At 45.5% G+C, this 15,053-nt stretch overlaps 1 protein-coding gene across 6 annotated transcripts in view; it reads right to left on the bottom strand.

Moving 5' to 3' along the window:
- Window positions 1-3,722: 3,722 nt before the first annotated feature.
- The window catches only part of ZNF280D (zinc finger protein 280D), a 37,029-nt gene continuing 25,698 nt past the window's right edge, over window positions 3,723-15,053 (bottom strand). For 4 of the 6 annotated variants that reach the window (XM_053273004.1, XM_053273002.1, XM_053273006.1 and 1 more), the window contains 10 exons: window positions 14,231-14,365; window positions 13,880-13,984; window positions 13,297-13,586; window positions 12,025-12,162; window positions 10,797-10,859; window positions 10,018-10,136; window positions 9,890-9,926; window positions 7,430-7,478; window positions 6,419-6,474; window positions 3,723-6,146 (listed from right to left, as the gene is read on the bottom strand). In XM_053273004.1, coding sequence (XP_053128979.1) covers window positions 4,727-6,146; window positions 6,419-6,474; window positions 7,430-7,478; window positions 9,890-9,926; window positions 10,018-10,136; window positions 10,797-10,859; window positions 12,025-12,162; window positions 13,297-13,586; window positions 13,880-13,984; window positions 14,231-14,365 — 2,412 coding nt within the window. In that variant the 3' untranslated portion in view covers window positions 3,723-4,726. The remainder of the gene's footprint in view (window positions 6,147-6,418; window positions 6,475-7,429; window positions 7,479-9,889; window positions 9,927-10,017; window positions 10,137-10,796; window positions 10,860-12,024; window positions 12,163-13,296; window positions 13,587-13,879; window positions 13,985-14,230; window positions 14,366-15,053) is intronic. The other 2 variants (XM_053273005.1, XM_053273007.1) reach the window with 1 other exon arrangement.

Genomic DNA, 15,053 nt, shown 5'->3' with positions numbered 1-15,053 from the left:
TGTTTAATGTCTGCCTGCCACTCAGCTGTTATAGCCCCAAAGCCACTACCAGAGCAACAGCTCTTCCAGCTGTATGGAACTTTGCTTTTAACCACACAGACAGGCAGAGAAAAAACACTGTATTTCTGGCAGCAGATGGCACTAGAACCCCAGAGGAGAGGGTCTTTGCCTCACTGGGAGAGCTTTATGGAATGAACTACCTGCATTTTTCTTGAAAAAGACTCCCAAGCTTTGCTTATGAATGCTCCCAAATGTGTACAGTATTTTTACTGGGATGGAGATGAAATGACAGAAAGACAGCGCCTATTGCAGTGATGATGAGAGAAATACATGGGCAGCTTAATCAGACTTTAAATTATGCTGAGCGAGGATAGCAAATCCCGAATTCTCAAGGAATGCCCTGCTGGTAGCTAGAGAAGCAAAAAGCAGACTTCCACCATGTGCTCTGGTGCAACAGCAACTACGGGAGGCTACAGAAGAAGGGCTGCAATCTGAGCTTGATTCTCAAACCCCATGGAAGAAAAGCCACACTTGACAGCACAACCTGCTGTAAAGGACATCCTCCCACTCTGAGGAAGAAAGCCAAGTGGAGGGAGGGCGGGAGGGAGGAAAGCAAGCATCATTGGAGATGCACAGTAGACCAAGGTCAGACTTGTATGGTAGATCTTTAAAATAAAAGAGCTCTCCCCTCCCACCCCAAAAAGTCATCTTTGGTTAAGATAGGATAGCTTCAGGATCTGAAACAGGAATACAGGCTGTGAATATTCATAACTGCCTTGTAACATCAAGTACAGAGACTGTGGCTGACATTTGTCATTAAGTTGCTAGATGTAGAGCTTGATCCTTCAGTTGCCAATAACATTCCTACTGCAGAGCTATAGTTTAAGAGGAGAGGTGGCTGTAATTAATTCAGCAGGAAAGCCACAGAATGAAGTGTTTGGACAGCTACGTCTTCCCAAGAACCAATGTCTCCAACATTGTTAATTGCAATGCTGTTCACAAACATTTTCTGTTTGCCACAGATTAGCCAGACAATTGGTCATTTGATTATTCATGTTGAGTTTTACTGAGTCTGCCCGCTCCCTGCCGGTTCACATCCTGGAACCAGCACCCACTGCCGGCTTTAATGCCTGAAGCGAGATAAAGCCACCTGTGTCTTCTGGAAATGCTTGTGGTTTGGAGAAAGCAGAGAGTGTGCAGGCTGGATCCTATACACCGAGATGATGCCACTAGATGAAGCATTGCCAAAGTGCCCCGGACACACAGTAGGGTGCAAGGAGCCCTTGCATGCCAAAGTCACAGTGCAGCACCTCAACCAGGAGAAAAATAAGTGTTCAAAGTCTCAGCACACTGGAGAGTGACACAAGCCTCTGTTCTGCCTTTTGCTGGTCGAACAGGCAAACGGCATCACAGGCAGGACAGAATATTCTGAAAAACTGAAATGCAAATTATTGCAGAGGGCATATCTGACAGGGAGCATTTCCCAGCAGAAACCAGTATGGTCGGGAACAAGATACAACGTTCCAGTCATTGGTCTTTCCAGGCAGGCTCCTCAGGGAATCTCAGGAACTGGGCCGTTTGGGAGCCGCAGTCCAGCAACCACTGGGGGGGGGGGTCCAAGGTAGGGAGCCCCTGACTTATGGGAGTGAACCCCAAATGTGCAGATCATTACAGCATCAAATGCTCTCCCAGTCTCCAGGGGGAATTATGTAATCCAGGTCAGCTATAGTTCATGTATTTTTAAAAAACTTTTCAATTATGTTATATTCTAAACCACTTTGAGAGCCTGTCATGGGCTAGAAAGCAGGCAGTGATTTTATATTTCTGGGCATACAAGAATTGCCATCTGTAACCACAGGGTTTCAAGGGAAGGAGCCTGTTTTAATTTAGAGGGAGGAAATCAAGATAGTGACACAAGTTCTCCTTGATTTGTGGCACTATTTTTAGACAATGAGGCTGGTGCCCTCTGAGCCTTTTCAGATTTGCATTTTCTTCTGCGACTTCCCCAGTGAGAGTTGGGCATATGCTGAGCCTGTGCCAGGTGCCACCACTGGGGCTTGTCAGAAGAATTAAATCCCTCTGAAGCTCTGCTCCTGTCAGAATGCTCCCTTGAGCTTCCTGGCTAGATACCCCCGCACCCCGTGAAAGATTAAATCTCCTTTTTGTTTGAGTGCATAATTATGCTTGCAGGTGCAGGCCAGGAAAAAAACAAATCACCACATCCAGATGTTCTGCAGCCTCCACTGCATACATACAATTCAGATTAAGGAGAAAAATGGCATCAGATAAAGGCAACACTCGGGATGCGGTTTTCTGCTGAGTTGTTAATAAATCTAACATGTTTCATTGACATATGGAGCTTGGATTTAATTTTCAGGAGACCAGAAACTTTTAATGGAGCCCTAGGTTGAACTCATTTGTTATCAATTTTACACCGTGTTTCATCCACAGAGAAGGTGGCCCAGTTCCATCGACTCCCCTTTTTAATTCTGCAAAAAAGAAAAAGGGAAAAAACAGGCAGAGACATTGCGGTTTCAGGCACTGGTAGACCTACCACGTATCAAGCTGTCTCAGCTCATTACAGAATGAGCTGGACCTCGGGGAGCCTAGCTGGGATTCTGTCTCATGCCCAGAGATGGGTGCTATGCTGAAACAAAAGAAAAATTCGCCATGTGCCACGGAGACGGAACACAAATATCCGAAATTACTGCCTGGTCTGCCAGCAGCTATTATACGACTGAGCTTTCTAACCTCATCTTGTTAAGCACAAGTTCTCACTTGTCTTTTCACATGGGGAGGGGAGGGAGGCAGGCCACAGCCGAGGATGCCAGTGCCATGTCGACACGCAACTTGACACGCATCACTGAAACCAACTCCCATTTGTTTCAATGGGGCTTGCACAGCACAACTTCCCAGTGGATTGGGCACTATGCATCAGAACTGTCCATCTCCCAAACTCTACTGTGCTAGAGGCTGACACCTCATTTTGCCTTCTGCAGACACTCCACTATCCTCTGGTTCAGGATGGCCTTTCTAGCCTCCTGCAGCTAGCTGCATGCACAGAGCACAGATGCTGGAAACCAGGGCGGATGACCTGGGGTGGGGTGGGGTGGGGTGGGAGATATGCTGAGGCCTGTGCAATTCTCTCTCTCTCTCCATAAAGAAGAGTAGTACAAGGAGTCCGCCAGTAAGCCAAGGCACGCTGCTATGCTGTCATGATGGAACACATGGGCCATTTAGGAAAACCAAACTTCTCCAAATGCCCTCAGTTGGCAGAACCCATTTTGAGGAGGGGGCACCAGGTCTTCTACCCACCCCAGCCACCGGCAACATGGCGCAAGTAACTGAGACCTCCACTTGGCCAAAACCAGCTCAACACATTCTTCAGGCAGTGGCGAGGAACCATGTCCTGCACCACCTCAGAAGTCAGGTGTGCACATGCCAATATTGCTTCACTGTGCAAAAAACCCCCCAGCTTCTTGTAAGACAGCTCGCCAGGGAGATAACTATGATTAACCTCTCTCTCCTTTGTGTGTTGGATTTCTACAACTCCCAGTCAGTGTGGCAGGGGATGATGGGAGTTGTAGTCCAATAACATCTGGGGGGGGTCAAAGGTTGAGGACTCCTGGTTTAGGTAGCAGCCTGAGTTAATTACACAACAGAGATGGAAAGCTCAGCTCGCACACAAACCAGCAAATAGTTCATAAACACAAACAGCAAAATTGTTTGTCATATTTTCTTGCAAATATTTACTCAAAATATGTACATCAGTGTCTTAACGGATGTTCAAAACATTTAATATTCATTAAAAACAAACCTGAACAAGTCAAATCACTTTCTAAAAGATTCAAATTGAACATTTTAATTAAGCTTGTTGATACTGAAAAAGCAAGCTACTGTTAAATCATCTTATGCATTCCTTTACCTCACTACATATCAAAATGATCTTCATGCCAGCACCCCGCCCCCCCACCATTCCATTTCAGTTTGTTGTACAACAGTGCAGACGAAAAACAGTTCAATACCCGATTTAAATGTTTCTCAGTCCACTTTTTGTAACAGTTTCTGCACTGCTTCCTTTCTAGACCCACTCTGGGTTTTCTGGGCCTGCTGCCAATAAAAAAAATCAAACCATGAACCACCTCAAAAGACACAGTTCCAGAAAGTGGCCCGTTTTACACAAGCAGCGTGCCAGCTTTCTGCACAGCCTGTATGCTGGGAAACCCACAAATATAGTTACTTTTCATAATAATTCCACTTTCACTGAAAGTTTAAGGTAAGCTTCTAATCTTGCCAGACCACCCTGACCCAGAGGGGAGAATGCTAGGCAGGACCTGCTCTAAGGGGGGAAAGGAAGGCGACATCCAGTCCAGAGCTCCCACTTCTCCAAACTGACATGGATGAAAAATTCTTTATAGAGAACAACCACCCAACTACTACAAAGAATGTGATTCTATAGGGATCTTGCTCAAAATAAAATAAATAAATAGGAGAGGTTTGCCTCTTGAGCTCACGGGTTCAATTATGGCAGGCAAGGCTGCTCCTACCTCCTTCGACCGTACAAGGCCTGCCTATATTATCTTTCTGTAATAAGCTTCAACCAAGTTTGATGCATAACACACGGCTCCATCTCCCTCCTCCTGCATCCATCCGTCAGTGTACCCACAGAAACTGGTCCAATGCCTTGCCTTTGTATGGACCCCAAGCAAAAGCAGGGTGCTCCGCTTCAACTGGTCTCCTCGCTCTCCTCTGTCTGGCTCACAGGTTCCTCCACTTGGCTGGGGCTACTCCCTCTAGAAGCTGGTTCAGAACCCAGCCCAGCCTTCTGGGCTGAAGGCGCAACACCACCTTTCTGCAGAATCTCCGTCGCTTCATGCTCAAGGACCTCCGATGGAGTCAGGGGCTCGAGATGCACGCTCCCTTGCTCGCTCGCATCGGAACTTGCAGAGTCAGGCTCGCCTCGTCTCCTCAAAAACTGTTCAAAGCTGACATCTTCCTCAGATGTCAAGTTTGAGTTGTTTGTATCCATGTCCTCAAGTCTCACTTCATCCAACTCAGCCACTTTTGTCTGGTTTTCTGAGACGGCCTCCTCTGAATTTGGACAACTTTCTGCTTCACCAACGATGGCAGTTTCCAACTTTTCCTCTCCTCCTATGTGATCATCCTTACCTGAATCCTCACACTCTGTCCTTTCAGGCAAGATCTCTTTTGAACAGGCTTGGGGCCCTGGACTGACAGAATCATCTACAGCTAACACGGCTGTATTTTCTCCACATGCATCAGCTTGTCTTCCAAGGTGGTCCCCAGTTGCTGCTTCTGCAGAGTCTTTTGAGCAGCCGTGGGGTTCTGAAGCAGAAGCATCTCCTGTTGCTGGCACAGATGTACTTTCTTCACTCTCTGAAGTTTCATGTTCAAGACTGTCCAGATTTCCTCCTTCTGCAAAGTCCGTAGGCTCATCCAAGAAGGCTAAGGATCCTTGATTGCTTTCCAGAACCAATTTATTCTCTTTGCACTCACCCGGTTTCCCAAGAGGGTCTGCACCTCCTTCTTCTGCAGAGTCCATGGGGTTTTGTGAACAAGTTTGGAGCCCTGGATCGGAGATGTTTCCAAGAAGTGAGGGAAGCTTATTTTCTTCACATTGGACAGCCAAAGGATCCCCATCACCTTGTTTTCCAAGGTGATCTTTGTCTTCTCCTGCAGAGTCTTTGGAGCAGGTATTAAGTTCCGGAATGGTGGGCCCTTCAACAGCTAACACAGATGCAGCTTCCATGCATGCAACTGAAGGAGCTTCATCAGTTTGTTTTCCAAGGCTGTCGATATTTCCCTTTTCTGCAGAGTCAGTGCAGTCATTTGAGCAGTCCAAGAGTCCTGGACTGGAAGACCTTTCTAGAACTGAAGGGGATTTATTTTCTTCACACATGGCAGCTAAAGGAGCTTCATGGGTTTGATTTCCAAGGCTGGCTGCATCTCCTCCTCCTGCAGATTCTGTGGGATCTTTTGAGCAGGCCTGGAGCTCTGGACTGGAGGAGTTTTCTAGAACTGAAGGGAATTTGTTTTCTGCACACTCTGGAGCTAAAGGAGCTTCATCAGTATGATTTGCTGGGTGCTCCTTGTTTGTTTCTTCTGCAGAGTCTTTTGTTTGCAAGCTGAAAGAAACACAATGGTATATTATTTTACCATAATATTACATACTGGTCTGCTCCAAATAAGGTTAGAAATTCTCTGTTGTGTTTTTGTTATATATTTTTAAAAACTCAAAATATGATAGTTTCCCTTCTGTTGTAAACAATGAAAATTCAACACTATACTACAAAAAGCAGCTGTACACTTTTGCTATACTAAATCACCTCCTTCTATTTGGTACATCGATACTACACATGTAATGTTTTTTGGAAAAGATACAATTATTATTACTTACCTTGCAGAAGCAGATGTCTCCTTTTGCCCTTCAGGTGTATTAGGTCTTGAAATTTTCTGAAATAAAATTAACATGACAATGTAAGAGAGTGAACTTTTACAGAGCAATTTCATTTGCAGTTGCTTTTGCAGAGGGATGGGCTGTGCCAGTCTAGGTTCCTTCCCAATGGAGGGAGACCCTCAGACTGGCAGAAACACAAAGCTAGGAAGCGACACTTCAGAATGGCAGGGACAGCTGCTTAGGCAGCCAAGAAAAGAGGCGGCCTGGTCCCTTCTGGTTCTATAGCCGAGGTAAGAGGAAGATTAGCCACTGAGGTGGGCAAGCTGATCCAAGATCATGCAGGGACAGACACAGAGAGAGATGGGGCTGGGTGGGAGGGGTGACGGAGAGAGGGAGCCGCAGTGGCAGGAGGAGGGAAGACAGAGCCTGCCAGAGCTTATGGGACGGGGAATGGTATGCACCTCCATGCAGGCTTAGAGTCCCAGTTACCCAAATCCCATTCTCAAAGAGCAAACCGTGGTACACATTTAAGAACGACTGTTCAAGCCAACCTCTGGCCCCATCACAGCAAGTTCTTTAGGCTATTTTCACCCTGTGGAGCTCAGAGCAGCCTGTTCTTTCCTCACTTTCTTCCAGACAAATCGGACACACACATCCCTTTTCCACCCCCTGCCTTCATCAAGTGACACCAGCTCAACCACCCATACAAATTAGCCAGATCAACTGCAGAGTACAAACACCATAAGGATAGTGACAGTTGCTACAGTAAGTTTGTTTTATTAGGCATTTCACTTTTTACAGTTGGAAGCCCACCATTTTAAAGTCTAAAAACAGAAACCATGCCAGAAAACGGGATATTTATGTTGCAGGTTATTAAGCTGTCCATAAATAAAATTAATTTAGATTGCACATGTGTGTATATATTATATATCTTCCACATACACACAATTCTCCATACATGCAATGTGTGCGTGTGTCTACACAAAAGATTCAGGACAAAGTGGACTTTACCTGGGGGTTTTCTTCACTTTCGTTATGCAATAACGTGTTGCTTACCAGGCTAAAGAATGAAACACTATTCAGTATTTTCAGATAACAGCATCAGCATTAATGAGTTCCACATTTCAGAATTGTAAAAGTCTCTGGTGAGGAATCACGTTCCCATCATTCCTAGTGCAACCACCTTCCAAGGGAAGTATTCTGAGGCAGAATTACTTCTGCTGGGAAGCTGTTGTATTGAGAGTGAAGGGAGCACATTCCTTTCACAACAGCCATAAAACTTAGGAGGAGTATTCACTCGCCTCCCTGCCTCTCACGCACAAAGAATAAGCACATCACCCCTCCCTCCCCTTCCCCACCAATCAGGGAGGGGCTGTCGCTCAGAGGCAGAGCACCTGGCGTCTCGGGGTCAGCCTGGGGAAGGCCCTGCAGAGCTGCTGCCAGGCAGCACAAACAGCACCAAGGAGGGGCTGAAGGAGGCAGCTTCAGTCATTCGCCGTTGATCTGGGGCCAAGCTAGACACAGTGGGAGCAGCGGCATCCACTTGGTCACAAACCGACCCCACTCTCACAGAAAATGAAGGTGGGGTGTACTTCTGACAGTAAAGGACCACAGGTGGCAGGAACCTCACCCTCTTTTCACTTCAGGCATGCCTCTCCTCGACCATCATCACTTCAGGTATCAGGGCCAGCTGGAGAGAAATGCCTGGAACAACGGAGCGGAGGCGGGCAAGATGGGAGGCGTCAGCCCCTCTCAGCTACCTGCCCCTTTCACTGCAACAATCAGATTTCACCCACCTCCACTTTGTACACGAATGATACAGACGTGTGAACAAAATACACTGCACCCATAATATCTAATACCCTTTTGACTGCATGCTCCTTGGGGACAGAGACATGTATTCTTTTGCTTAGGAAATTCTATAAAGTACCAAAGTTGATAAGCACCACATAGACATTACCAGAATGACTGGTATTCTCAAACCAATCGGTCAATACAGACCTAAAATTGCACAAACTATCTGCATTCCATTTTCTTTTTATTCAGTTCACAATGCCCTGGAAAAATACATTTGTGCCACAGTGCATTTTATGTTGTTGTTTACTGCAAAGAGGATTTTCTGCAGTGTTGTAAAATATCAATATAGACATCAATCTCTCATTTAAATGGTAAATTTCTCTGCAAATATTTACCCAGGCCTCAGTACACACTTTAGATTAGTTATACATTATTTAAATGTATTGACTTCTAAACCACATTAAAACAAACTGTTTATCACATCACTATGATTGATTTCCTGCATTTATGTAAAACCCAATTCCACTGCAGAGATCGTGAGAGCCACACATCTCCTAGAAGACCTTGTAAACTCAGTTTTAGTAGAGTTTAACTTTTTCAAAGGCATTTTGTTTTAAGAAACTGCTGCCAATGGGATCTTCTTTGTCGATGTGGCATTAAAGCACATTTTAATCTGCTGAAGAATGGAACTGCAGCTCTCTCACCTGGATACTAATCACCAGCATGAACAGGCGACCATAACTTGTCCCTCTTTTACTAGTCTGAGGACATGCATCATAACACCTTTTTAGCAGATTACCCACAGATAGGTTTTTAAGCCAAATAATTTAATTTCTTGCTGAGCCTTCTTGATAACTTTCAAGGACTACATAGAACCAGAATTACATATCAATTTAGGTAACTACGTATAGCAAATGTCTGCACAGAGTGAAGATCACATCCATACGGTGAAGTACTTCAAAGTGGTGGTTGTTATTGCCTACTCATTATTAGGGAGGGAAAACACACACAAACACCATGAAAACAAACATCAAGTCTCATAAAAGCTGTATTCGAGGGGAAGTTGGTAGACAAAAAGATGCGGCAACATTATATGTTATTTAAGCAGAACAAATGTAAAATGCTAGTAATATTCAGGTGGAGGAACAGTCGCATCAGCTCCATGCTAGCAACTGATCTGGACACTCCGCATATAGAAAATACAGTTTTACTTATGTCCCGTCTCCATCTGGACACTGAACTCATAGTCTCATGACTGAAACAGTCTTGCACACAGAACACAGGAAGCTGGCTTCTACTGAGCCAGCCCTTGGTCGCCCTCGTGCAGTGTCGCCTACACTGCCTGGCAGCAGCTTCTCCATGGTTTCAAGGCAGAAGTCTTTCTCAGCCTTACCTGGAGATGCTGCCAGGAACTGAACCTGCAAAGCAGAGGCTCTGCCAATGAGCTATGACCCCATCCCTGAATGACCTTTGGAGCCCATGAAATAATACCCTGGATAAAACAGGGATTATGCCAAACCTGTCTGGTGGAGTCCATACAGATTCAAAGTTTTAATCTTGAGAAAATGGTTTGATAATTTTGTGTGCAAAATCTGTACACAAATCTGTTTGCTATGACATAGGAGGAACACCTCCCCCTAACTGACACAATCATTAGTATTGAAAACAACTTACTCAGGAAGGTTTTCAGCATCTAGGTCGTCTAAGGAAACTAGAATTAAAAAAAAAAAGATAGTGTATTATTTTATCTTTTAACACTTAATGAGCATTTTAAAACTACATCAAGACGTACAGAAACATACCATTCTCTATAACAACCTGGCAAGTGTGAGCAGGGCTTTCATTCAAGTGTGTGGCCATCTTATCCAAGCCAGAAACATCCGTCAGGAAGTCACAATTGAGACAAACAACGGTAATGCCCCTGGTGGTGGTGGTGGGGAATTGGGAGGAGAAAAGGCAAGCGTGAGTACAAGCGAGACAAGGTGACAAACGGCTTCCTCCGCCTACTAGCACCTTGCACATTCCTCTAGGCGAAGGAGCAATATCTATGTAGAACGCATGAGCTGGTAGACGCCTCCCACCCCAGCTTTCCTCCACGTCCCCTCCAGGCATTTCCTGTAAGACAGGGTGCACAAATCATCTGGCAAGAATGTTGACCTTGTGCTTTCCAGGAGGGACAGAAGGGAAGGTTGCACTTTTCGTTGCTAAGCAAAGCTTTCTGGGCCCCCTGGGGACACATTTCCTTGCTCTGCAGCTACAATTAGAAAGGCAGTGCTACGCAGCACCTTCTGGGTAAGTACAAGTATGTACAAATGGCAACAGAAAGAAACATTCCAGACAGTAATTACAGTGCTTCAGAAAAACTGGACAAGCATCAAGAGGAACTTCGTAACTCAAAATACTGGTTTTGCCAAGAAATCAGGAGTTTTGGATTCAACATTTGTAACTCTTTTCTGTGTGGATTCATAAACTCAAAGCACAGCTTCATACATAAAATGAAAGGTGTGTATAATCAATCAGGCTCAAGAAGTACACAGTGGCCCAAATGGTACATTTCAAAAGAAAATGAGAAGATAGCTACCTTAGTTGTTCTGAATGGTTCTTATAAATCCAAAACCGTTTACTTTGACGAGCACTATGAAAACTACAGGAAAAGATACAAGTAATTCAAACTGAATTAATGAACTTCGTACACACAACAGTACACACATCACTAATAAGACTGCAATCTCGTTGATGTGAAGGTTTAAAAGCAAGCTCTTGTCTTCCATGGAGCACTGCACTCAGGGACCCGGAGCCAGAGAGCCTGCAGCAAGAGCAGAAGGTTCCGGGCAGGCATAGCAATGCAGGGTCAGCTGCACCCATGGTCTGCGCACTCCAGCAAGGAGGATTCAGAGGACTGGGAGGATCCAGCAGAGCCTTTTTCCAGGGAAGTGCCCCCCTCTCTTGCCCTCTTGCTAAAAGCAGCTCACCGACTAAATTGTGCTGCCGGCCTTTGGTCGCTACACACTCAGGAAGAGGCTTCCCCACTATGCAAAAAAAGCCTGACTTCTGGCAGCTTCTTGCTCCCTGCATCAGGATCACAACCACCTAGAGATTCTTGATTACACGTTAATCCATTTCCTCTGTGCTCTATTCCACAACCAAGGTCCAGGCCTCTCCCCTTCCATTCCCTGACTGAGGATTGTGGGCACTAGAAGAAAGGCCTTCTCAGTGGTTACCCTGAGACGCTGAAATGTCCTTCTCAGAGAAGCCCGGATGTCCCCAGATAAAAAACTTAGCTCTTAGAACCAATGGGGATGTTTTAAAAACAAAATTTAATGAATTGGATTTGCTTGACTTCTCATTACAGTATTCCACTAGAGTGTACCAGGACCAACACCAAAGCTGTGCAGGACCCCATGACGTTCCCCTAACCCTAACCCTAACTCTGAAAGCACAACCCTGGCTCATGACCAGGGACAGCCCCTTCTCCTCTTGGGACACAAACCCCATCCTCAACCCTGGCTCTAACCATGGTTAAGGCTACTTGGGTGTTCTCAAACATCCAGCCCGTTAGCAACAAGCATGGCCCGGGTCAGTACCAACACAGCCCTTAACCAACCCCGAGGCTGTTGTGGAAGAGGAGAGACGGCACAGCATCCTGCCCTCTCCTCCAGACACAACCATGCTTTTTAAAGTGACAGGTTACGTTATGTTGGCACCAACCTTGAGACTTAACTTCGAACATCAAAAGCATAAAAGGGTTTTTTTGTTTGTTTTTAAAACTGTAGCCATAATTTAGCAAGTTGAGGCTGAAGATTTCTTACCTCATCATGTGATTTACATAAGCTTTGCTGCAGCTAGTGCTGTATCGGCATAAACTGCAGCGGACGTAGGCTGGGAAGTGGCTGGCAAAAGTCCTTATATCCGAATAACACTCAATGCATTTCTGAATTTCTGAACATCTAGAAGGAAGTAGTATTGATACATTTTTCTTAAGAACTCACATTTTAGACCATTAATGATTTCCAGAAGAGCTTGAGCCACACTGGCCAGGATCCAAAGAAATCCATGAGGAAATCCCACCTCAAATGGCCCCTTCCAACCTTCAGGAGTGGCTTTTGGGGGAATCCTCCAGATGAGGATTCAGTGCAGCAGAAGATGTTGTGGGAAGTGCTGGAGGGCTGGAAAGGCCCTGGTGTGCACATCAGACTCCACATGCGGTACTGCACAAGTACTGCCTCGGGATGTGAGCCACCAAGCAGAATCCTAACGGTTTGCAATGTTACAGGTGGCAAACTTTGGAAGCCGCAGGGTGGGACACACCTTTACATACAAGTCAGCCAATGGGCTGCAGAAGAACAAAGGCCCCCATCTTCCTCTCACTCTACCCCTCCCTTCACACCCATGAACACCTCTATAGACGCATGCAGGCCCATACACATATCCACATACGTGCGCACTCCTTCATAAACACACTAGGTAAATACTCTCTTTTGCCTCATCCACATAGACACTTCTAAAGCCGGCTTATTCTCTCTGCCACAAGTTTCTTTAGATGGCAGACAATCAAGGCAACTGGCAATCTGAAAGGAAACCGCATCCAATTTGTGTCCATGCACAATGCTGCTGCTCACCCCTGTCCTAGGCTGACTGGGCTAATCCCTCTCTGGGTGCCCCCCGAGGCTCTGTCTAGGACCTCATTAAGTCACCCACTGACACTGAAGTGCTTGAAAGCTGACAGCTCCTTGCCCATAAATCTATACACCCGAGAAACACAGTACGGTCACGTTGACAATCTTACAGTCCTTAAGCTGATCAAACATAAGAGCCTCAGGCTTGCTGGTGTCCCTTGAGGGGCTACCAGCTAGAAGGAGAGAGCCTCAGAGCTGGGGAGGCTCCCCACATCACCTCTGCATCACTAAAGAGGCCACACGAATGCCCAGAAGAGGAGAAGGCATCCCTGTCCAGCTGGACAGGGCCTACAATTCCTGTCCAACTGAATCATGGCACCCACCCCCCACCCCCACTCCATTGATTAGTTTGGCTGCCTTTGTATTCCTATCCAGCTGGTGTTCAAAACTAGATAGAAGATTTACCTGAGATTATTTAAGGCTGTATTTGCAATTTTATTGTTCCTTTTGTTGCTGCCGCCGCCACCGCCACTGTTGCTGTTCTGGCTGCTGCTGCTAGCTCCTGGACTTTGCTTTTTCTGCAGGCTCAAGGGCTTCAGTTTTGGCTTGGCTTTGCTTGCATTCAGTTTCGTATGGTTCTTAGTGTATGTCATTTTCGTATTGGGAGGCAACTGTAAGGTGGACGCGCTTGTGCTCACAGAAGACGCAGTCAATGATCCAGGATGAAGAGATCCCACAGAAGCTCTGATAGTAACCTAGGAACATGACATCCTGTCAGCAGCACGCCCCCTACAAAAGGCAGGCAGCCATGCTGCACAGACCTGCAATTCAGTTGGGGTGATCTTAGTTTCTGCAACGGATGCCCACTACTAAGTACAGCACACAGACAGCGCCAGGCTGAGCAGGGCTGGGCCTCTACCCACCACTGCAGAGGAACTGGCCAGCAGCATATTCACCACGGAATCAAGGCCCCTCCAATCTCCCCTGGATCTGTCCCAGAACACACAGAGAAGCAACACAACATACACACACCTTGCTAGAGTCCCACCTGTTCATACAGACACACCACCTCCGACAGGAATGTCTGTGTCACGATCAGGGATGGCTGGAACTGACCCATTGACGTAGTACACCAAATCAGAAAGGGCATGGCCTAGCAGGTAACATGAAACTGCTCATAGACGTTACTTATAACCTGTTCCATCCCCAAAGCCACAAGTAACAAAGACGAGCTCATCCTCCAGCTCAACAGAATCACATCTCATCACTTTAAAGCCCCCCAGAGACAAGAGATTTAATCCTGACTTAAAAAAAAAAAAAAAAACCCAGCCTGAACAGGAAGGGTTTCACAATTCTAACAATTTTTCAAAACAGGCCTGAAGCAGCATTTTTAACTTACTTTGGTTCCTGGAGGCAATCCCTCCAACTGAACAGGTTTTTTAAATGTCCGGTGATGCTGAGATTTGTGGTCCATTTTTTCTTTGCATGTCAGGAACTGGAGTCTGCACTTTGTACAACGATGGACTCCTTTTTTCTTTTAAAAATGGAAAACCAATCTTTCGTTAAGTCAAAAATCTTTTTTAAAAAATCTATAGTTAAGTCAAAATCTACTGATTAACCAAAATTCTCACACCAGAATGATGAAGCCACATCTCAATAATAAATGCTCTAAATTCATAGTATGAAAAAGAAGCTTAACACTGCAAGAGGTTTTGAAAATAAACAGAGAAATGATGGTGACATATGGCTGTAAATAATAAAGAACTGTACCCAGAACAAAAAAAGGGACCAAGTTGTTTATAGAACACACCACACAGTTCAGAGTCACACAAATGCCACTGCACAGCGGCACCAGTCTCCAGCTCCAGGAACCAAACCCAAGCCTGAACCTAGCTAAGGTCAGGGTGGATTGATTTAAATCAAATTTTCCCATTTATTATCCAGATACTTCCTAAATAAAAGTGTACACTACCTGGCTGATTGGTGGGTAGAATCGTAACTATAATATCTGTAATTAAAGAGTTAGTCCAATAGTTCTCAGACCATCCAGATGGATCAGTGGAGGACATGTGGGTGATTTGCGAGGCCCTGCCTGGCCCCCATGAAAGGAGGACATGGATGATGGCATTGTAACATGACTGAAGAAGATGTTTTCCCCACAGTTCATAATAAGATCATAAATTTATTTTTGAGATATTATATACTGTACTTGCATTAAGCTC

This window comes from Hemicordylus capensis, chromosome 10 (genome assembly GCF_027244095.1).
Source record: "Hemicordylus capensis ecotype Gifberg chromosome 10, rHemCap1.1.pri, whole genome shotgun sequence".
Classification (NCBI taxonomy): domain Eukaryota; kingdom Metazoa; phylum Chordata; class Lepidosauria; order Squamata; family Cordylidae; genus Hemicordylus; species Hemicordylus capensis.
This window is presented reverse-complemented; position numbering and strand designations above follow the sequence as displayed.